Source organism: Carex rostrata, chromosome 5 (genome assembly GCF_964058835.1).
Source record: "Carex rostrata chromosome 5, lpCarRost1.2, whole genome shotgun sequence".
NCBI classification, from domain to species: Eukaryota; Viridiplantae; Streptophyta; class Magnoliopsida; order Poales; family Cyperaceae; genus Carex; species Carex rostrata.
The window spans coordinates 2525647-2550402 of record NC_135922.1 but is presented as its reverse complement, the minus strand read 5'-3'; the positions used below and the strand labels follow the sequence as shown (position 1 = coordinate 2550402).

At 33.7% G+C, this 24756-nt stretch overlaps 2 protein-coding genes across 2 annotated transcripts in view; one reads left to right on the top strand and one right to left on the bottom strand.

Moving 5' to 3' along the window:
- LOC144554209 (uncharacterized) overlaps positions 1-24756 on the bottom strand; it is a 68225-nt gene that overhangs the window by 40387 nt on the left and 3082 nt on the right. The gene's annotated exons all lie outside the window — the stretch shown is intronic.
- LOC144554349 (uncharacterized) lies at positions 14341-23336 on the top strand. The gene is made up of 8 exons (XM_078302674.1): positions 14341-14755; positions 15237-19486; positions 19593-20066; positions 20187-20660; positions 20782-21399; positions 21740-21898; positions 22006-22623; positions 22958-23336. The coding sequence occupies exons 1-8, from the start codon at positions 14392-14394 to the stop codon at positions 23024-23026; spliced, it is 7026 nt and encodes a 2341-aa protein (XP_078158800.1). The 5' UTR covers positions 14341-14391; the 3' UTR covers positions 23027-23336.

Below are 24756 nucleotides of genomic sequence, written 5' to 3'. Positions count from 1 at the left end.
TGGATACATTGACTGACATGACAATTATTGGTTTGTTTGCCATGTTTGTCTTGATCTCATGTTGAATGTGTGTTATATACTCAAATTAATTGTAGTGTTGGAAGACTTATTTGACTTTTAAATGTTGTATGAGTATTTATTATTGATAATGTATGTGATGTGCACTCGCTTTACGTGTAAATACGTGGCGGTTTGTCTCGGCGTGTGACAAGGTGCCACCGATTCAGGAGCCGTTTATCCATACCAGCAGTACAGGTACGGTTCATTAGACCGAACAAGCTAAAATTCTTGTTCTGGTCAGTCTTGCTCTCAAATACATTTAATGCATGCACCACCGCAGAATCCAGCCTTATGTACCAATCCAAACTGTAGTTCTCGATCGAATAATTCCCATAATTGCTATCATATGCGAGTGAATCAACACAGAATATCAGAGACCCGAGTGAACCAACTTATTACAACCAACTGGCATGAAATTTCATATGATGAGAATACAGAGGAACGCAGCACTCCGATGCCAAGTGCTCCTGCAGATGGCGGTCCTTACCCAGATCAAGACTGGTTATACTCCATATGTGGATAGAATGCATGCGTACTACAACGAAAAGGGAGCACCAGAGACAGGACCAACATATCTCGCACACGTCACACAGGTAACATACAACAATATTTTAATTTATTCAAATAAGTAGTTGGTGAATATCACGACTAATATTATTTGTATGTAGGTCATTAGTCCTATGTGTTTCAGCACTACCAGGTTGATATATGCCAAATAGTAGATAAAACATTATTTAAAACTAGATTAATTATGAGTGTTCTGCTTCAAACTAGGTTGCTTCATGGCATTTGAAGACTTGGAATTGATTCTGTTTTTCTTTTTTCTCTTTTGAGCTGCGTAAATTGTGGTGCTGTTAGTTACCTTTTCAATGGCTTGTTTCTCATAACAGGGCTATTATTTACCAGAGTTTATTTGCTGCACTCCAACCTTGTAAATGTATGTTCTTTTATTATTTACCAGAGATTACCCTTGCAATGGCTGTTATGTTTTCAAACTGGTATTTACAGTACCAGTAATTGCTAGCAATGAGTTGTAATGTATTTTTTGTTTTTAAGATACTATGGACATATCAGTGACAGGGCTGGATAACCTCCGCAACCTCTTGAAAATAGCATCTCTCCTGCAACTGAAAGCCTCCAATTCAGGTTTCATATTAGACATCACTTACTACAAGATCTAGGTACAAGATTAAAAAAATATTTTATTGACCAATATTTTAAAAGACTTTTTCCTTTCCTTCTTTTTTTTTTTCAATTAATTCTGAGAGCATTTTCATGAGTCCCTGAATGTTTCTATTATGTACCAACATTATGTAGTTTCACCATACCTGGATCATTACAGAGTGCCTGGATTCTTACTGAATACTAACAGTTGGACCCATACTCTGATGTATTGGTCAATAATTAAATTTTCCCTTCACTAACCTCATTGCTGGGTGTTTTGGTCATTTGTAATATTTACTGTGCTATGTATCTTTTTACATTATTACATGGTCTTTTCAGTCATTTGTAATATTTACTGCCTAAGAATCGCCGGTTCATTGTTCAATAGTCCCCCCTGTGCGAAATCTACTCTGTTATCTGTAGCTACCCGGTGACCTTAATTGCATCACAATAAAAGGGTATATTAGTTGTATTATTTCTATTTTTTTTAGTTGGGTTATTTTGTACGCTTTAGTTTATTTTACTGCAAAGTAAAAATAACACCAGGTTTTATTATGCTGGATTAGTCCAAGCTGCAAAACAAATCACCTTGAAGAGGAATTAAATGAAGATTTATCTAATCTAAATTTATGGCTTACTTGTAGGGGCGGACTCCCATTGGTTGAGGGTAGGGAAATTGCTCAATTTCTCTACCCTGTATTTTGAAAACTAAATTTGAGCTCATATGTTACTGGGATGTTGCTCACCCTCGAAAAAAAAATTGTTCTACCCAGCTCAACCCATAAAATCCCTGCAAAGCCCAATCCAAATTTTTTTATTTTTTTACTTGCGTAGCCCATGAAATTTTCTGTTTAACCCGGGCTTCCAGCGAGATTTTCCCATCTTCTGAATTTCACACATTTTTTTTTTTTTTGGTAGACTTAAAACCCTTATTATCAAGTTGCCCTTTTATTAAATTTATGTAGAATTATGTATTTATAAATCGCAAGCACAAGCCTACTTTTGTTTGTTATTTCTATAAATAATTATGCGTTACTGAATATGATTATTTTTTCTCTAGTATGTCCTCAATTATTTAATGAGTTTGAACTTGTTAGCTGTTTGAATCATATTATTCTTGTCTTACTCTCACTAAAATTCTGAATCTACCCCTGCTTGCTTGTATACTCATCAATGTCATATCACTAGAGAGAAAGTTGGGTTCATAACATAGTAGGCAAAATCGGCCGGCCCCGATCCAATCCTGAGCCGATCCACACATAGCAAATCATAAAGAAAAAAAAAAAACCCGATTCTGAGCCGATCCTGAGCCGATTCCGATCTGATTCTCCGATCCCGTATCGGTATCGGCCGGGACCGATCCCGATACCGATACCGATACCGATTTTTCCTACTATGGTTCATAAGTTGAAGACAAGTACTAGTAAATTTGTGTTTTTGTTCCAAAGGGTGGTACCTGCGCAAACAATGCCTTACCAGCCCAAAGATATCTCATTTAAGACCAACCTAAAGCGTGTCCGTCCAACTGCTCTGAAATAAATCCAATGTAGCAACAGTTCACAGAAAAATAAGAAAAGGGGAAAAAAAAAAAAAAAAAAAAAAAAAAAAAAAAAAAGATAATGACAACTCCAACAAAACTGAATTCACATCCTCTCAGGTACCTGAAAAGGGAATCTTTTACAATTAATAGATCTGGATCGTTTTTTGAACTTGACATGAATCTCAAAGCCCAATAATACTGCCCCTGCGCTAGTCCGAATTCCAAACAGATTGAGAATAAATATTTTTTTTTTAAATCCTAATAGAAGCTATTAGGTGTTGAGAATAAATCTTAAACCGTAAAATGAGGGGAATCTTGCGCGGTACTGGGAGGATATTGACCCAACAAAACTACCCTCAATATTATTTACATTTAATTTTTACCACGTGGTAACAACTAACAACCAAGCCCGGATTCAAAACTGAGGACATTTGGGCCTAATTAAGGGTCAATCTGTAATGAGATTATTAATGGGACTACACAATCAAGCACCAAGACAAAGATGGAAAAAAAATGGTCTTTTTAAGTTGCAATCAAGAACCATTTTTGTAGGGCTTTTTAAGTCGATCGTCAATTTTTCATTTTCGGTAATAAAAATTTATGAGATTATATTATGATGACTGTACCGTATGTTTATTTAATTGAACATATTTTAAGTCATGTTCTTCTTAAGTTAATCAATTTTGTATTCAACGTTATTCATTCAATTAACGTTCTCAACAATCGCAAAATGCATTTGCCCATTATAAAATAAAAAATGTGCAAGAGGTGAAATAAAATCATGCAAATATACAATATTTTAATAAAATATTGTACAATATAACATCTACTTTGTATTTGTCTACGTTTCGCTAGGTTGCATTTCCGGTAGTTTTCGATTTTTTTTTATCTACGTATTACCTTCTGAATTTTATTTTATTTTTAAATTTCATTAATAAAGAAATCGGGAGGTAAATTGTTTAAATTATTGACTTGTTAAAAAATTTATTGATGGGGTAGTATCAACAAAAGTATATTAACTTCCTTAAAATTGGATATTTTATTATGGAAATTAGTTGTTTTGTGTATATATTTTTATTTTTATGGCTTAGATTGGTACATATTTTGTTATATATCTTTTCTTTATACACGTAAAATCATTAATATGAGACAGAATATGCAACTCACATCCTCGTCTAAGACCCTGTTGACAGACCATATACCAAAACGTATTACATACATATTTTGATTCTTTTCAAATAATATAAGTAAAAGTATATTGTAAAATTGCAAGGAAATTTCTAGGGGTGTCAATGGCACCCTTTTACCCGTTTACCCGACCCGTATCGTATCCGAAAACACGGGTAAGGGTAAGATTTTTATTCCGTTAGCTAATCGGGTACGGGTAAGGGTAATGATTTTTTTTCGTTATCTTACCCGTTTTAGTATAAGATAATTTAAAAAAAATAAAATTACATATATAAATATATATTTGTATGAAGATGATACATGATACAATAAAATTTTTGTATTTTATTAAATTTTCATAATACAAATTAGTTGTATTCATTATTATTTTTTCTTATTTTAAAAATTATTTTATCGAAAACACAAATTGAAATGTTAATGGCGTTTTTTTATCCGCTTACCCGACCCGTACCGTATTCGAAAATACGGGTGATAAGCCAAAATTGTATCTATTTAAACCTAGGGTTAGATATGTAAATTAAGCCAAGTTTTGGTTAAATTAGTTTAAATTAGGTTTAATTAGGTTAGAAATGTCCAAAAGTTCAAGTTACTGCCCTAGTTATGTTTGTTCTACAGGTAATCAAGTTTATGGAGCTTAACGACTCAAAACAGGTGAGTTAGCACGAAGAAATGAGCTTCTGCCAACATTTATTGCGGCCCGGAATGGAGTTATTGCGGCCCGCAACCAAACAAGTCAGAGCCCCTTTTATTCCAGCAAAGTTATTGCGGCCCGCAATAAAGTTATTGCGGTCCGCAATACACTGTAGCAGTCAGCCAAAAATTGAGTCTGAACTTAAAACGGCCATAACTTTTGACTCGTAACTCCGATTTAGGATTGCGACCACTTTTTGGAAAGCTAACGAGAAGATCTACAACCTGAGAATATAAAAGGAATGTATTGCGACCCGCAAGGACTTTTATTGCGGCCCGCAAGGACCTCTTCAGAATTTTTCTGCGCAGTCTGTTAACTGCTACAGTACATTGCGGCCCGCAATAAACAGTTCCAGAAGCGATTTTTGCTAATTATTAGTTGTTTTTATTTCTGGAAAGGATATAACTGTTTTAGGGACAAATTTTAGACATTAGAAAGAGAGAAAAGCACAGGAGAATAAGGAGAAAAAGGGGAGACAAAAGGAGAGAGAAGAAGATAGCGAATTCTTCGAGTGGTGACATTGATTTCTTTCTTTTAGAACTCTTTTAGTTGTTATTTCTCTTGTGTGCTTCAGCCATGATTGGCTAAGGTTATTTCTAGGGTTGATTAGGGTTAGAACTTGAAACTTATGTCATGGATTAGTTGATTTTATGTTATATTTACTTGTTCCTTGGTATGATCTTTTCTTTATATTATTTGGTTGTGATGACTTAATAGAAATTGCATGAAACCCTAGGATTCGATATTTACAATTGAGAAATTGAATATTTAGTCCTGACCATAAAGAAAAGGGTATTTGATAGGCTAAGTACCGAGAGGCGACGCTTGTCTTATACGGGCTTAACCCGATAGGTTAGAAAATTGTACCAAGTACCGAGAGGTGACGAATAGCTTTCTATACCAATTGGGACAGTTAAAAGACTTAATAACTTTGGATTAGTGTAACTAAGTACCGAGAGGTGACATTTATATTAATTTAAAGACGGCATTAACATAGAAATATCACTTTATACCGATAACATTAGACTGTGCCTTCATAATTATAAGAACAACCTTAATAAATCAATTAATCGTGACATTAGTGGATAGGAACCCTAAGAGACCCTAATTTCTCATTCTAGCTTTAACACCACATTTAGACCTAGAATTTAGTTAATTCAATTTGATCACCGACAAACCAAAACATCATAAAAACAAACAAATTTCTTTTATTTCCTTTTACTTAATTAAATTAGTTAGGTTAGGTTTAATATTCCGAATTGTCCCTGTGGAGACGATCCCTAAGTACTACTTGACAAGGTTGTACACTTGCAACCGAATTGAGGGTAAATTAGGATTTATTACTTGTGTAGTAGTAAAAATCACATCAAGTTTTTGGCGCCGTTGCCGGGGATCGAACCCGGGTCACCCGCGTGACAGGCGGGAATACTCACCAACGGGTAAGGGTAAAGATTTTTTTTCGTTATCATAACGGGTACAGGTATGAAAATGTCTCCACCCGACCCGTATCGTACCCGTTGACACCCCTAGAAATTTCATGTGAGGCACCTAGGAAATATCTTATCCTCATACAGTGTGTGGGCCAAGAAAAATGTCATATGAGATGCCAACGACCTTACAAGAGTATGTGGGCCCAAGATTACTTAAAGCCCTTTTCATATTACTGAAATTCTGATTTGTACCTTTTTGAAAAAAAAATTAAATCAAATATTACGAATTTTAATAAATTTCATTTTTGACACAACCATAGTTTGAAACCGTAAACAGAAATTGAGTGTATACAGTTTCTGCAGATTGACAATGTGGAGACATTTTTTTTTTCTCAAAATTTTGGTTTTCTTGGTCAAATTAATCAACTCTGACACGGCTATGGTTTTCTTGGATTGGCTGAGAAAAAGTTTGAGGCCCACAAATTTTCTTGCAGTGGTTTTGATCAAGATTCGTCTGCAGCTTCAAGCTACGGACACCTAATTTTTATCCGCAGTTTGAAAATGAAACCGTGTTAAAATTAAAATTCTGATCAAATCGTAATTATTTGATTTAAATTTTTTAAGATGATAAATATAAAAATTTTGGTCCAAATTCTAATCAAATCTTGTTTATACATTTTCTCATCTTCAAATGTCTTAGGTCTTTTATATACCTCAATCATGATTCACATTTTTTTTTTCGTTTTCAAAATTCAAACGGTTGATTTGAACCATTCAACATGATCTTCATATTAAATTGTATTGGACACAAAATTTTATATTTAAAAAATAAAATTACTATAGATGTGCATGTTAATAATTTTTTAGAGCAATAAAAGGAGCTAATTAAAAAAATGCGCATGTGATGAAAGGAGCTTATATTTTATATTCATGCATCTATACTTATTTTAATATAAAAATATTTCTAAAAAAATAGATTATTTATTTAAGAATTTGAATGTACTAGGAAATTAGTTATTGGTGTATATATTTTTATTTTTGGCTTATATTGGTACATATTTTGTGATATATCTGTTCATATACACCTAAAATGTCATATGAGGCGTGAAGGACCTTACAACAGTATGTCGGCTCAAGATTACTTAAATCCCCAGATTATTGAAATTTTTATTTATACCGTTTTGAAAAAAAAATATTAAACTAAATAATCACTAATTCTAATAAATACTATTTTTAACACAGCCGTATTTTTGAACCGTAAACATAAATTGAGTGTCAGCAGTTTCCGCATTTTCAGTTTGAAAATGTGACACATTTTTTTTGTTTGCTCAAAATTTTGGTTTTCTTGGTCAAATCAACTCTGACAGGGCTTTGATTTTCTTGGATTGGCTGAGAAAAAATTTGGGGCCCACAAATTTTCTTGCAATGGCTTTGATCATGAGTACGGACATCTAATTTTTGTCATGAGTAAGAAACTGAAGCCATGTTAAAAGTAAAATTCTGAGATCGATGATAGAGATCACTTTAAAGTATTACTGTTCAAATATTTTCTAATTACTGGTTTAGAGTAATTTTTTGCATGGGTAGAATTCAAATATTTTAGATCTTTCTTATACTTCAATTGTGTCTCATATTTTTCTTGGTTTTGAAAATTTAAACGGTCAATTTGAACCATTCAACATGATCTTCATATTAAATTGTATTGAACACGAAATTTTATATTTTTAGAAAGAAATTTACTATTAATGTGCATGTTAATATTTTTTTAGAGCGATGAAAGGAGCTAAAAATGCGCATGTGATGAAAGGAGCTCAAATTTTATATTCATGCATCCATATTTATTTTATTGTATTTTAGGATATACAACAGTTGATCATGCATGTTTCTTTTTCAGATGCGCATGTTATTAATTTACATTACTTATTTTATCTCGACGTTGGGTTTCACCTAAGCTAATTAATGCTAATGTGGCCCTATGCAATAAAATTATATTACTTGTAGGATTCAAGTGGCAGACCATTTTTGTCAGACTAATTAATTATTTGACAGTCTCACAGTCATTATGTAAAAATATTTTATTTTTATGTCAACCGTATTATATATGGCATGAATGACAAGTGAGGTTATGGTAATTTGCAAAATATGGATCGGTTCATATTATAGATCTATATTTTTATTCAACATGATCTCCATATATATGAAAATATATAATGAGACCAAATTTTATATATTTAATTTAAAATTTTCTTGCTATTATTTTAGTTAGGTAAAAAATCACTATTTTGGAATGGTGAATAATTTTAAATGACATGATTTTTTACTATCTAAAAAATAATAAAACAATTCTAAAAAAACATATAAAATTTGGTCTCTAAATACATTTTCATATGAATATATCATATTACAATTTGTATCTACTGTTTATAAACTTTGAAAATAAAAATATTAATTTATTATATAACTGTTCTAAGCTTACAAAGTATTGTAATAGATTTATATTTTTATTTTTTTAATGTCCGAACAGTCTATCTTACCGTTCAACATAATAAATTTACTTCTAAATAAAATTTTACATTTTTGAAAAAAGTAATTAGTATTTTTTTAATCTAAGATAGGTGGATAATCAGTTGTTGTAAAGATATATTCTAGACCATTTAAAAAATAATAATTTTCTATCTATCTAAATTTGGTTAAAAAAATTCTAAAAAGTTAAATTTTAGTTGACAAATATATTTCATATCAAATTTATATTGAACGCTTGATATAGACTGTTTGGTTGTTTTATTGTAATTACATCATTGAATTTGTACAATTGTTGTCGGTATGTTGCAGTCAAAAAGTCTGAATTTAAGAGTAAAGATTCCTTGTGAAGTCCTATCAATGTGCAACTTTTAGTGCAACTTTTAGTACAAATAGCCATGTGAGTGGGGACTTAATGCTTCCTTTTCATCACATTGTTGGTCTGATGTTGTAAATGTAATCAGAAAGAAGCGGATAAGAATTATATCTGTTCCCGGCCTGCAGCATAATTTCCTACACGGGTTGTGCCACAGTTAATAAACTCACGGCTTACGAACCCACCCCGCAAGAAAGAAGTGGAAGTCTTGTCAAGCAAGCAGTCAGTGAGAGAATAGGAACTGAGAGTCCCATTTGGGTCATAGATGTGGTTTTTGAAGGAGAGCAATGTGGTGAGATCGGTTGTGTTGTCGTGTGATAAAGAGAAGGATTGCTTTGAGCAGAGAAATACTGAGAGTATAAGAAAGAAGAATAAGAAGAATGATTTCATATTGAGTTGTTGGTGATTGTGGAATACTGGAAAAGAAAATAAATTAAATAATGATTGTTTGATTGGTTGATGAGTAATGAGAAGGAAGTAGTTATATAAGAACTGACAAACGTGTGGGAAACAAATTGACAACACAAGCCGGCTATCATGGCTGATTTGGAATGATTGACTTGAAGTCTCCGATCCCATAACAAGTAGTCGAGTAGAACTAGGTGTTCTTAAGTTAGATCAAATTTCTCTATGAACTCCACTAAAAAATTTATCGAATTGGTTTCAAATAATGAATTCAAACCGTTCATCTATCTTATATGTGATGTGTCTTCATGCAAAAATTTTAAACTTTTTAAATTATTTAGTATGAAGTCAAGCTGCCAAAATTAGAAGGTTTATAAATTAATTTTAATACATCCATTTTTGAATGTTTTTTCCTAACTATATATGTACATACTACATATATAGTACAACTAGTGTGTTTTAAAGTTCACTAAAGTTCTTTTTGAACTCAATTTTAAAATCTATTGAATTAGTTTTAAATGATAAATCTGAATTGTTGAAACTATCTGCTTTATGAGTGATGCATCTACATATAATATTTTTAAATTTTCAAATTAATTTTGTATAGAGTAAAGCGGTAAACAAAGTTCAAAAAATGAATGCAATAAAATTTGATCAACTTAAACAGTTATGATTCATTATTTAAAGCTAATCTGGTAGATTTTAGAGTTAAGTTCACATAGAAATTTGATCAAGTTAAAAATTACAACAGTTCTACTCGACTACTTGCTATGGGATCGGAGACTTCTTCCAGGCAATCGTTCCAAATCAATAGTTTTTTGGTGTGTATACCTACCACAAATAAATATGGCTACTTGGAGTAGAAATCAATTCTAGAACCTATCAGATTAGTTTTAAATGGCAAATTTAAAGTACCGTTGAAACTATCTACCTTATGAGTGATGTGTCTATATGCAATTTTAAAATTTTAAATTAATTTTGTATAGAGTCAAGTGGTAAAAATACATTTAAAAATGGATGCGTCCAGAAAGCCTCGTTTTAAACTCAACTCTAAAACCTATCGGAATTACTTCAAATAACAAATATAAATTGTTGAAATCCATCTATCTTACAAGTGATGTGTCTACATGTAAAAAGTTAAAATTTGAATGTCTATAAAATTGTTGAAATCCATCTATCTTACAAATGATAAATTGTTGAAATCCATCTATCTTATTAGTACAAAGTCAAGTGGTTAAAATTTGAATGTCTATAAATTAATTTAATGCATTCATTTTTTGAACATTTTTTACCACTTGACTATATATAAAATTAATTTTAAAATTAAAATTTTTCACATGTAGATGCATCACTCGTATGGTAGACAGATTTTCACGGTTCGGATTTATCATTTGAAGTCAATCGGATAGATTTTGGAATTGAGTTCACAAAGATATTAGATGAACTTAGAAATAGAAGTGTGTACAATAGGTTCACTTTAAATTTGAATCTTGCAAGATTCTTTTGAAGCAATTGATCAGATATTGTTTGCACCCACCTTCGTCTGTAATAATCATTTTATTGCCTAAACAGGTACATTGCGTGGAATATGACCATATGCCCAATTGATACTTGTCCTCTTTGTGCAACTGGTCTAAAATAAATCCAATGTAGTAACATTTCAAGACAAAAGAGAAAAATAATGATTGCTCCAACAAAAGTACCTCATTTTTATTTACAAATTTTTTTACCGACTTGTTGTTCTCTCCATGTGGTAATTAACAACCAATCCCCGATCCAACATTGATAAATTTTGGTCCTAATAAGGGTTAATTTGTAATTAGATTATTGGTGGGCCCACACAAAATATAATATTGATCAAGTTTTCATTTCCTGTAATAATCTTTTAGGAAATATCTTATGCTCATACAGTGTGTAGGCCAAGGAAAAATGTCATATATGAGGTGTCAAGAAAATGAATTTACTAAAAGAGGAGGGATCGGATTACACCGTTTTTTGGTGACATCGGGTGACAATGTCCATTTTTGAAATTTCAAAATCCAAATAGTCGATCCAAACCGTTCAATATGATGGATATATTAAGAGTAACTTGGAAATCAAATTTTACATTTTTCTGAATTTTTTTACTATTTATTAAGTATTTAACAAAATCGCTATATTCAGACCGTTGAATTTTTGAACCCCTCTGAATAAACCCAAAAAAAATTCACAAAAATGTAAAATTTGATCTGCAAGCACATTTTAACATATCCATCAAGTTGAACGGTTTGAATCAACTGTTTGGACTTTGAAAATGAACGGTGTCATCCGATGTCACTAAAAAACGGTGTCATTTGATCCCTCCTCTTACTAAAATCCCTTTCCAACTTATTATCTGGGAAGGAATTTAGCATCATGTCCATATATTTCAAACAAATTTAAAATAAGTGAAGTTGTAGTGGTCTCTGACTTTGATTTGACTGTCGGGGGACCCACTTATTAGACACATGATTTACTAGAATGGTAAAAATTGTGGTTGTTTGATTCAAATCGGACGTCTCCAATTAAAAACCATTCTGAAACTTTTTTTTATTTACTTACCCAATTTTGATTTTTTTTTTTTTTTTGAAATAGAAATAAATAGAAAAGCTTAAATGGGGGCAAGAGCAACATGATCAAAAGTTAGAAAAAACAACTCCACCGAATTAGTGGCTCGGTGGAGCTAGCATGAGAGTGCCTTACTCCACTGACCCAACTTTTTTTAATATAAAAAAAATCTATAAAAATAGATTGAGTATTTGAATTTTAGATGTACTAGAAGGATCGTCAAATAAAATGGATTAAAAATCTTAAAAATTTAGATATACTAGAACAATCACGAATCATTTTGTTTATGGCTGGAAATAATAAAAATGTTTCTTGGTGTGTTGCTGTAAAAATAAATAAGAATGTTTGAATCCGAGTTATTGTTTTAGGTTCAAACTTTAGATATGTGTCATTAAGAACTTTTTATAATTCTTCTATTATATTCAAATTTTAAGGTACTCTATTTATTTTTCTAAAACTATTTCTAAAAAATATTAAAATATTAAAAATATAAAATAACTTCCAGAGAAATAGATAGACGACCGGAAAATACCTAGTTTTTTTAATGCAAAATATAGTGGTTTCACCCGAACTAATGATATTGGCCCTACGCAATTAAACCAAATTATTTGAGGGTTTCAATTAGTTGCCGACCAAATTGTCAGACCAATCATTTTAACCTCTCACAATATTCAAATGTTTTTTTTATTTTTTATGTCAATTGTATTATGGCACGAATAATAATTATATGTTTATATAAATAGATATAATATCGTTTGAGTGAGGTCAGCAAATTTTCAAACCATGAATGTTATACACATATAGAACTAATCATATATAACTTTTTCTAAAAATAATAAAAATCAATTTTAAAATATCATAACATTTAACACTAAATTATATTAAAAATTATACATAAATACACACATTTAAAGAAAAATGAGGATCAGTCAACACCGCCTCTGAGTAAGGCTACAATACTACCGTTCAACATAATCTTGTATGGATTAATATTTTTATTAATAATGTCTGAACAGTCTATCTACCATTCAACATAACCTTCATATGAAAAATTACTTTTAAATAAAATTTTACTTTTTTGAAAAGTAATAAGTATTTTTCTATCTAAGATAGGTGGATAAATAGAGCACCGGAATTTACCTGGTTTATTTAATCTAAAATATAATGGTTTCACCTGAGTTAATGAGATTGGCCCTACGCAATAAAACTAGATTACTTGAGGGTTTCAAGTTGCCGACCATTTTCTCATATTAATCATTTTACAGTCTCACAATATTTCAAATATTTTATTTTTATGTCAATTGTATTATGGCACAAATAATAATTATAGTCAGAAACATAGTCAAATTTTCATTTTCAAACTATAAATGTTAGAAACATATAGAACTAACCGCATATAATTTTCCTATGAATATTAAAAATTAATTTCACAATACAATAATATTTTACTCCAAATTATATGAAAAATCTTACATAAATATATACATTTAAAAAAAATGGGAATCACTCAACAACACCTTTGAACATAAATATTTAGTACCATTCAACATAATCTTGTTATGAATTAATATTTTTGTTTTTAATGTCCAAACAATCTATCTAACCGTTCAACATAATCTTCACATAAAAATTTACTTTTAAATAAAATTTTACATTTTTGAAAAGGTAATTAGCATTTTTTTTTATCTAAAATAGTTATTTTCTATCTATCTAAAATTTGGTTTAAAAAAATTATAAAAAAATTAAAATTTAGTTTACAAATATATTTTTATATCAAATTTATATTGAACGGTTGATATTTTCATATTAAATTTAAAGTTTAGTTTGCAAATAGAGGTGAACTGTTTGGTTGTTTTATTGTAATTACATTAGTCAATTTGTACAATTGTTGTCGGTCTGACGTGACGTTGTAGTCAAAAAGCCTGAATTAAAGTGAAACGATTCCTTGTGAAATTGTCGGGAAGTCTTCTCAATGTGCAGCTTTTAGTACAAATAGCCATGTGGGTGGGGACTTAATGCTTCATTTCATCACATTGTTGGTCTGATGTTGTAATCATGAAAGAAGCGGGTAAAATTTATATCTGTTCCTGAACTGCAGCATGATTTCCTACACAGGGTGTGCCACAGTTAATAACCTCACCGCTTAGGAACCCACTCCGCAATTTTGCCCAACAAAGAAGTGAAATTAAGTCTAGTCAAGCAAGCAAGCAGTTAATAATAGCCGTTGTAGTCAGAAAGAAGCGGATACAAATTATATCAATTCCCGACCTGCATCATGATTTCCTACACGGGGTATGCCACAGTTAATAAACTCACGGCTTACGAACCCACTCCACAATTTTCACCAAGCAAGAAGTGAAACTCTAGTCAAGCGAGCAGTGAGTGAGAGAGTAGGGACTGAGGGAAAAGAGAGAGTTTCAATTCAGATTTAATGGCGACCGCATCCGGACTGATTTCTTCCATCCAATCCATCTCCACCAACCTCCTCCGCGCCATTCGGGGCACCCCTTCCACTTCACACCAGCAGCAGGATCCACCATCCCCTGTTACCGACCAACAAATAAGTGTTATAAAGGATTTGGAGAAGCTGAGTCGGATGCTTGCGAGGATTCAGGCCGTTCAACAGGATGCTGAAGAGAGGGAGATTCATGACAGATCTGTTCGGCTGTGGCTGGAGGAGCTGAGAGGTGTGGGCTATCAAGCAGAGGATGTGCTTGACGAGTTCTACTACGAGGTGCAGAGATCGATAGTGGAGAGCGGAGATGCTGCCATTGAGGCTTACCATAGGGGCGGTGGTATGCTTTTCTTAATGTATCATGGCCCAAAAAAAAAAAATGGCCCAGGAAAGCTTGCTTAAAATAGGCTTAATTACTATTCTTTCGATTTAATTTTTGGACCATATTATAGTTATCATATTTTATGAATTCATTTCTGAGTGTATTTAACATCAATTTAATTTCCGATTTTTCCTTCTCTACATTTATCTTTATTGCCATAGTGACTTATTGGTAAGATAATAACATTTACCTGAAATGTCGCATTTTTTAATCCTCATTGCCTAAAAAATTTTGTATTTATGGAAATTTAACGCATGTGCAATCCCTCCAGAACAACAGCAAAGAAAAAAAATATATATATATAACGAAAAAAATTTATGGGGTAATTTTTCTTCACTGCACAAGGATAGTTTATGAGACTTAAGACAATTTTTTTTTTTTTTTTTTTGCGAAATAAAATGGGGATAACTAAGAGAAATTTTGATATGCATTTTTATAGGGACTAAGAGAAAAATTGCTGAGATGTACGCATCATCCTCCCTTGCTTCTTGTTCAGTTACTAAGACCAAGGCCTCCATTCCAGATGGCATGGCTGAGAAGATCAAGGGTATAACAGAGAGCTTTGAAGAGATTTCAAATGCTCGTAGGGATCTTCATTTGAGGGAGGAAGATGGGACCAGACTGGTTATTGGTCCCCAAATTCGACCGCCAACCAGCTCTCATGTGGATGAGAGGGCTATTTTTGGTAGGGAGAAGGATAAGGAGAAGATCATTAGCCTCCTGAATCCTTCAACTGGTCCTGATTTTATGGTTCTTCCCATTGTAGGCATGGGCGGGTTCGGCAAGACCACACTTGCCCAACTTGTTTTCAATGACTCCAGGATTCATGGGTTGTTTAATAGGAGATGTTGGGTATGTGTATCTGATGATTTTGATCTGGTGCGGCTAACCAAAGCTATCATCGACTCGCTGAGTGAAAAACCTTGTGAGTTTTCTGAGCTAAGCAAACTCCAAGATGTTCTCAAGGAAAAGATAAGTGGTCATGGCTTGTTTCTCGTGCTAGATGATGTGTGGAATGAACAAAGAAATTTGTGGGAGTGCTTTCGAGTTGGTTTTCTTGGTGCTAAATTTGTAAGAATTCTGATGACGACTCGCAATACCTCAGTTGCTAAGATCATGCAGACAACATCACCTTTTCAATTGAGTTCCTTACCCGAGGAAAATTGTTGGTCACTTTTTAAGCATTTTGCTTTTGGTAGTAGGGAGACAAGTGAAAATGCAAATCTGCATGAGATTGGTCGTGGTATTGTCAAAAAGTGCAAAGGCTCACCTTTGGCGATAAAGGCACTTGGAGGCATTCTTCGTTATGAAATGAATGAAGAGAAATGGAGGGAAATTTTGGAGAGTGATATGTCAGAAATAGATGAGACAGGAGAGGTTATGCCAGCATTGAGGTTAAGTTACCAGAAATTGCCGCAACATCTAAAGCCATGTTTTCTTTATTTGTCCATGTTTCCGAAAGATACAAAACTTGTAAAAGACAAGGTGGTTAGGCTCTGGATGGCGCAAGGATATATTAATGGCAATACAAGAAATTTGAGAACATTGGAAGAGATTGGAAGCGAGTATTTTGATGAATTGCAAGGCAGATCACTTGTTGATGGTGGGCCTTCTTTCTACATCTTGCATGATTTAATACATGATTTAGCAAGATCTGTTTCTCAAGAGGCATATTGGCCAGTTTTAGAAAATGACCAAGAATACAATGGTCCATGCAAAGTATGCCATCTGTACTTCACCAAGCACGATGAATTATTGGGTTTAGTGCCCAACAACTACTGGTCTATCAGAACTTTTTCAGCTGGATGCAGGTCAAAGAACTTTGACTTTGACAAATTCCTTGTTCCCAAATACACTTGTGCGAGAGCTCTTGACTTGACAAATGCGAGAGCTCTTGACTTGACAAATTTCTTGTTGCCAAATACACTTGGCACGTTGAAGCACTTGCGCTACCTTTATGTTGAAGATAATAAGATGGAAGTGATTCCTGAAACTTTATGTCTTCTCTACAACCTCCAAACTTTGGTTTTAGATTGCGATTTTGTTGGGGAGTTACCTGAAAACATGAAAAACCTTAGTAACCTTCGGTACTTTGAGCTGTACAGTAATGAAATCCAGCATTTACCTGAATCTATCTTCCCACTTCCTAACCTGCACACATTATTAATTTGGTGTGACCAAATCAAAGAATTACCAAGGGGCATAGAGCAGTCAACTAGGCTACACATTCTGGGTATACCTGATTATCTTACCAACGTGCCATCAGGGATTGGAAAATTACCAACACTCCAACAGATACAGGGGGGGTATTTGAAAGTCATGGATCATGAAATAAATGGGTGGCTGAGAGAGCTTAAGGATATGAATAAGCTTAGGGGACCATTGTGCATATCAGGGCTCAGAAACATTGTTGATGTAGAACTCTGCAAGAATGCTAATCTTGCATCAAAGCCAAATTTACACGAGTTATTTTTAAACTTTCAGGAAGATTGTGTTATGCAGTATTTCAGAGATGGTAAAGGAAAAGAAGAAGAAGAACTATATGACGCATTCCATCTCCATTTAAGTTGCCGTTCAAGTAACAATGCAAAGAGTGAGAATGATGAAAAGATACATAATGTTGTACTCGAGAGCCTCCAACCTCATGGTAACCTCACAGAGCTTAGAATATTAAATTATGGAGGGCGAAATTTTCCTTCTTGGTTGCATAATCCATTACTTCCCAAACTGACAACTCTCACTCTTAACTTCTGTATTGAGCCTAACTACTTACCACCATTTGGTCAACTGCCACATCTTAGATTTCTGGAGATATCAGGTGGAAATCTGGGAGATGAGCCTAGAACATATTTATTGTGGGTCGAATATGATTCTTCCAAGCAGCCCAAGAAACCTAGTTACCCATCACTTGAAGAGCTCATATTGAGGAACATGCTCAATTTGGTGGAGTGGCAAGCAAATGATGGTGACTTTCCATCTCTAGAGATGCTCGTTTTAGAAAATTGCCCAGAATTATGGAAAATCCCAACAATTCCACAGAACGTCAGGGATATTACTTTCGAAGGCTGCCCAAAATTGAAATTCCTAACATGTCCATTAGTAATAAGCAACTTGGAGATCATGAGGTGTGGCTTTCGTGAAATTATGTTTCATTCAGTATCTGAGAACCTAACAATCTCAAACTGCATAGAGCTAATCTCGATTAATTGGAATGATGGGGGCTTAAATTCTGTTAGAGAAGTTAGTTTTGAACACTGCCCAAAATTAGAACTTGTAACTTTTCCAGTTCGAGCTTTAAAACTGAAGATACATGAGTGTGGCTTTCGTGAAATCAAGATTGGGTCAATACTTGAGAGCTTAACAATCTCAAACTGTGTAGAGCTTATGTCGATTAATTGGAATGATGGGGGCTTAAATTCTGTTAGAGAAGTTAGTTTTGAACACTGCCCAAAATTAGAACTTGTAACTTGTCCAGTTCGAGCTTTAAAACTGAAGATACATGAGTGTGGCTTTCGTGAAATCAAGATTGGGTCAATACCTGAGAGCTTAACAATCTCAAACTGTGTAGAGCTTATGTCGATTAATTGGAATGATGAGGGCTTAAATTCTGTTAGAGAAGTTAGTTTTGAACACTGCCCAAAATTAGAACTTGTAACTTTTCCAGTTCGAGCTTTAAAACTAAAGATACATGAGTGTGGCTTTCGTGAAATCAAGATTGGGTCAATACCTGAGAGCTTAACAATCTCAAACTGTGTAGAGGTTATCTCGATTAATTGGAATGATGGGGGCTTAAATTATGTTAGAGAAGTTAGTTTTGAACACTGCCCAAAATTAGAACTTGTAACTTTTCCAGTTCGAGCTTTAAAACTGAAGATACATGAGTGTGGCTTTCGTGAAATCAAGATTGGGTCAATACCTGAGAGCTTAACAATCTCAAACTGTGTAGAGCTTATGTCGATTAATTGGAATGATGGGGGCTTAAATTCTGTTAGAGAAGTTAGTTTTGAACACTGCCCAAAATTAGAACTTGTAACTTTTCCAGTTCGAGCTTTAAAACTAAAGATACATGAGTGTGGCTTTCGTGAAATCAAGATTGGGTCAATACCTGAGAGCTTAACAATCTCAAACTGTGTAGAGGTTATCTCGATTAATTGGAATGATGGGGGCTTAAATTCTGTTAGAGAAGTTAGTTTTGAACACTGCCCAAAATTAGAACTTGTAACTTTTCCAGTTCGAGCTTTAAAACTGAAGATACATGAGTGTGGCTTTCGTGAAATCAAGATTGGGTCAATACCTGAGAGCTTAACAATCTCAAACTGTGTAGAGGTTATCTCGATTAATTGGAATGATGGGGGCTTAAATTCTGTTAGAGAAGTTAGTTTTGAACACTGCCCAAAATTAGAACTTGTAACTTTTCCAGTTCGAGCTTTAAAACTGAAGATACATGAGTGTGGCTTTCGTGAAATCAAGATTGGGTCAATACTTGAGAGCTTAACAATCTCAAACTGTGTAGAGCTTATCTCGATAAATTGGATAGCCATAGACTTAAATTCTTTTAGAAAAGTCAGTTTTGAATACTGTCCAAAATTGGAACTCCATGTTCCTGTGAAGGATGTGTTACACTCGATCGATAGGGTTGAAATTTATGACTGTCCCAGATTATATTTGGGAAAAGGATATGTCTACCAGGTAGATGAGCATTTTATAATTTTTTCATTTCTCTACAATTTTTAAACACTATGTTTTACTCATTACTCTACCTTCTTTAAACTAATTTATTTTACTTATGCAACAGAGAGACACAACGATAAAAGAGTTGAATTTATCTGGTAATAATAAGATCCATCTGTCGGATTCCACAATTCCACTTCCAGAAAATCAGTTTAAACTATTCTTAACAAAAGAAGATTTTCGAGAAGTGGAATCATTAACATGTGCACCATCGGTTGGAGTGAGCTGTCAACATGTAATTCTAAATCTGGCTTCGTTGGTGATACTGGAGATTATGAGGTGCACAAAAGTCATATCAGTGACAGGGCTGGATAACCTCAGTAACCTCAAGCGCTTGAGCATATCATCCTGTCCAAATTTATGCAATTGGAATGATAGAACACTGCCACTATCACTGGAGTCCCTTCAACTGATTTATTGTGGCATGCTAAGCTCCATGCCATTGCTATCAGTTCAAAACCATTCGAGCACTCTCAAGATTATTGTGATAAGGAAGTGCCCAAGGCTGGATGAGTTGATAAAAAGATATGTCTACCAGGTACATGATCACCATGGGATGTGCATTTTATAATTTTTACATTACTCTACAATTTTTAAACACTATGTTTTACTCATCACTCTACCTTCTTTACACTAATCTATTTTACTTATGCAACAGAGAGACACAACGATTAAAGAGTTGAATTTATCTGGGAATAATGACATCCATCTGTCAGATTCCATGATTCCACTTCTAGATAGTCAGTTTGAACTATTCTTAACAAAAAAAGATTTTCAAGAAGTGGAATCATTAACATGTGCAGCATCGGTTGGAGTGAGCTGTCAACATGTAATTCTAAATCTGACTTCGTTGGTGATACTGGAGATTAGGAGGTGCACAAAAGTCATATCAGTGACAGGGCTGGATAACCTTAGCAACCTCAAGAACTTGAGCATATCATTATGTCCAGAATTATGCAATTGGAATGATAAAACACTGCCACAATCACTCGAGTTCCTGGAACTGGATTCTTGTGACAAGCTGAGCTCCTTGCCGTTGCTATCGGTTCAAAACCATTCAAGCACTCTCGAGGTTCTTGTGATAAAGAAGTGCCCAAGGCTGGATGAGTTGGGAGAAAGTTGTGTGTACCAGGTATATGATCACCATGGGATGAGCATTTTATAATTTTTTTCATTGCTCTACAATTTTTAAACACTATGTTTTACTCATTACTCTACCTTCTTTACACTAATTTATTTTACTTATGCAACAGAGAGACACAACGATTAAAAGGTTGAATTTTTCTGGGAATAATGAGATCCATCTATCAGATTCCACAATTACACTTCTAGAAAATCAGCTTAAACTATTCTTAACAAAAGAAGATTTTTGGGAACTAGAATCATTAACATGTGCACCATCAGTTGGAGTGAGCTGTCAACATGTAATTCTAAATCTGGCTTCGTTGGTGATACTGGAGATTATGAGGTGCACAAACATTATATCAGTGACAGGGCTGGATAACCTCAGCAACCTCAAGTGCTTGAGCATATCATTCTGTCCAGAATTATGCAATTGGAATGATAAAACACTGCCACTATCACTCAAGTTCCTGGAACTAAATTATTGTGACAAGCTGAGCACCATGCCGTTGCTTTCAGTTCAAAACCATTCAAGCACTCTTGAGGTTCTTGTCATAACGATGTGCCCAAGGCTGGATGAGTTGGTAGATTTTCAGGGCCTGATGAAACTGAAAACTGTGGACATACGACACTGTAGGAACATAAGCATTTCTCTTGCTACTGAAAGCCACCCCAGACCTCGTATTAACATTGGTGATTGTCCTCTGATGAGAGACTGGTGCCAGAGAAACAACATCACTTACAATGAGGTCAGCATACAACATTAAAAATAAATTATATTACATTATTTAGAAGCTAGAGATCCTTGACTATAAATTTAATAATAGCAGACCCAAACTGTACCAACTATCTAGGTTAAATTTTGTGGATTTCCATGCTCAAGCCTTGATTGATTCATAAAGCATTAAAAAATATACAAAGTTGCAAAAGAAGAAAAAAAATAAAGGAAAATAAAAAATAGGATTTCCAGTGCTAGAATATATTTGGTTGTTACATGATCAAACAACTTGTATTATTCTGATGTCCAGCATAAAATCCTCTAGAATAATCCTAACTTGCTTACATGTCATGTCTAATTTTCATTTGCAGTTGATTGGCAACCCCCAAGAGGATAGAGAAGCTGAACTGGAAAGTGCTGAACACGGAGGTGGTGAACATGAAAGCGGTGAAGAAGAATTTGGTGAACAAGAAAGTGCTGAAATTTATGAGTGTCCCATATTATATTTGGGAGAAAGATATGTCTACCAGGTAGATGAGCATTTTATAATTTTTTTCATTTCTCTACAATTTTTAAACACTCTGTTTTAGTCATTACTCTACCTTATTTAAACTAATTTATTTTACTTATGCAACAGAGAGACACAACGATAAAAGAGTTGAATTTATCTGGGAATAATAAGATCCATCTGTCAGATTCCACAATTCCACTTCAAGAAAATCAGTTTAAACTATTCTTAACAGAAGAAGATTTTCGAGAAGTGGAATCATTAACATGTGCACCATCGGTTGGAGTGAGCTGTCCACATATAATTCTAAATCTGGCTTCGTTGGTGATACTGGAGATTATGAGGTGCACAAAGGTCATATCAATGACAGGGCTGGATAACCTCAGCACCCTCAAGTGCTTGAGCATATCATTATGTCCAGAATTATGCAATTGGAATGATAAAACACTGCCACTATCACTTAAGTTCCTGGAACTGAATCATTGTGACAAGCTGTGCTCCTTGCCATTGCTATCGGTTCAAAACCATTCAAGCACTCTCGAGGTTCTTGTCATAACGAAGTGCCCAAGGCTGGATGAGTTGGTAGATTTTCAGGGCCTGATGAAACTGAAAACTGTGGACATACGACACTGTAGGAACATAAGCATTTCTCTTGCTACTGAAAGCCACCCTAGACCTCGTATTAACATTGGTGATTGTCCTCTGATGAGAGACTGGTGCCAAAGAAACAACATCACTTACAATGAGGTATGGATACAACATTAAAAATAAATTATATTATATTAGCTACAAGCTAGAGGCCCTAGACTATAAATTTTAATAGCAGACCCAACCATACCAACATCTAAAATTTCTGGAATTCCATGCTTAAACCTTGATCAATTCCAAAAGGATTAAAAATATACCCAAGTTGCAGAACTAGACAAAAATTGAAATAAAGAATAGTAAAAAGAGGTGATTTCCAGTGCTAGAATATATTTGGTCGTTACATGACCAAACAACTTCAATTATTATGATGCCCAGCATCAAATCCTTTAGAACAATAGCTTACATGCATATCATGTCTAATTTTCATTAGCAGTTCTATCCTCCTATTGGCAACCCCCAAGATGATAGAGAAGCTGAACAGGAAAGTGCTGAATCAACTTAGATTGTAATCCTTTTGTTTTTTGACAATACAAAACAACACCGTTAGCGGTTGTGATCTCTGGAGAAGTAGGAGTACGTCTAGCTCACTAACAGAACTCCATTAACAAGTTTGTGCATTTCTTACTCTTACTCTTAACTTTACTTTATTGTTTTTGAATTTGTTTTGTGCATCTTGCTTGTTTTATCTTGTTGGATTTTGATTTTGCCATCTGCTGCAAATTAAGCAAAACAGTTGAATTTTTGTTAAGACAACCATTCACCCTTCCTTCTGGGTGTTTTGGTCATTTGTAATATTTTCTATGCTGTGTTTATTAGTTCTTTTCCCTTTTGTCTTCAGGTAGGTCATTTTTTACACTGTTGTTTATTTTCATGTGAAGTGATAATCTTTGCACGGCTAAGAAAGAGGTACCATTCTTGCCAAATTCAGAATGTAAATTAATTATTTCCCAACTCTTGAGTGAGAATGTGAAAAAGAACAAGTTGCATTCCAGGAAATTTGGAGGGTAAAATTTTCCATTCCATTAAAGGCACAATTTTTTTTTTTTTTTTCTGTCTGTATTTGTTAGGTTGATTTGCTGGGTGATGAGGTGGATGCGTTAACATATCTTTTGGAGAATGCAAACAATAGATAATGGTAATATACCACATTATATACTTGATTAATTATGAGTTGTCAGCTTCCAACTAGGTTGCTTAACTTCATTTGAAGACTTGGAATTGATTCTGCTTTTTCTTTTTCTTAGTTTGAGTAAATTGTGGTGCGGTTGGTTAGTGGTTACCCTTGCAATGGCTGGTTTCATTACAGGACTGTTATTTACCAGAGTTTATTTGCTGTAGTTCAACCTTGTTAATAATGTATGTTCTTTTTATTTACCAGAGATTAACCTTGCAATGGCTGTTATGTTTTCAAACTGATATGTACAGTACCAATGATTGATTGCTGGCAATGGCTGATAAGAACAGGTTTGATCATTTGTTTTTTGAACTTATAATGGACTTTTGTTATCCTGTAACGGCTGAGTTGTAATGTATTTTTTTTGTTTTTTGACATCAAGTGCACCCATAATAACTGCTGTTATTGGGTCTGGTGTGCTATTGTTATAATGTGAAGACAAAATGATTCATTTGGTGGTGAGCTGCTCTCTTCTCTCTTAGAACTAAACCTCTTTTCCAAGTTTGTTTGTAAGATTTGCTGATCTCTTGTACCAATCTACCGAATACACTGATAATATCGTGAATTAGCGTATGTAATTGTAAAAGAGTGTAAGAAAGTGTTATTGGCTTGATTATCATCTTGTATTATAAGACTCTTTAATATAGTGATTATGCGTCGTGTTCCCGTGGTTTTCTCCCGTAAGGTTTTCACGTAAAATCTTGTCTCTCTTTTATTTTATTTTGCTTGTTGTATTGCCTTCTTGTGTATCTTTCATATTTCTCTATTTTTTCGATGTTCGACGAAATTACTCTTTGAATTCTTCCGTAACTGTCTCCAATAGATATTGGGTACCGGAATTGTTAGAATTGTATCGGATCTAAAGGTGTATAAGCTCTTTCTAGACAAATTGATGATTTGCGGGCATATTATTAGAACATAATGTTTTTGCTTATTGTTTTAAAAGATCAGCCCCTTCAATTTGAAAATACTCTTTCAATTATTGTTATATTTTAAATATTGTTCAGGGGTGGAGCCACATTGTTGTGTACTCCTGGATTTGACAATCAAGTTTCTGG

Coding starts and splice junctions, on each gene's coding strand:
- LOC144554349 (XM_078302674.1), top strand. CDS start 14,392: ATGGCGACCGCATCCGGACTGATTTCTTCCATCCAATCCATCTCCACC. Junction 19,487..19,592: donor GAAAAGGATATGTCTACCAG/GTAGATGAGCAT, acceptor CTTATGCAACAG/AGAGACACAACGATAAAAGA. Junction 21,400..21,739: donor ACAACATCACTTACAATGAG/GTCAGCATACAA, acceptor TTTCATTTGCAG/TTGATTGGCAACCCCCAAGA.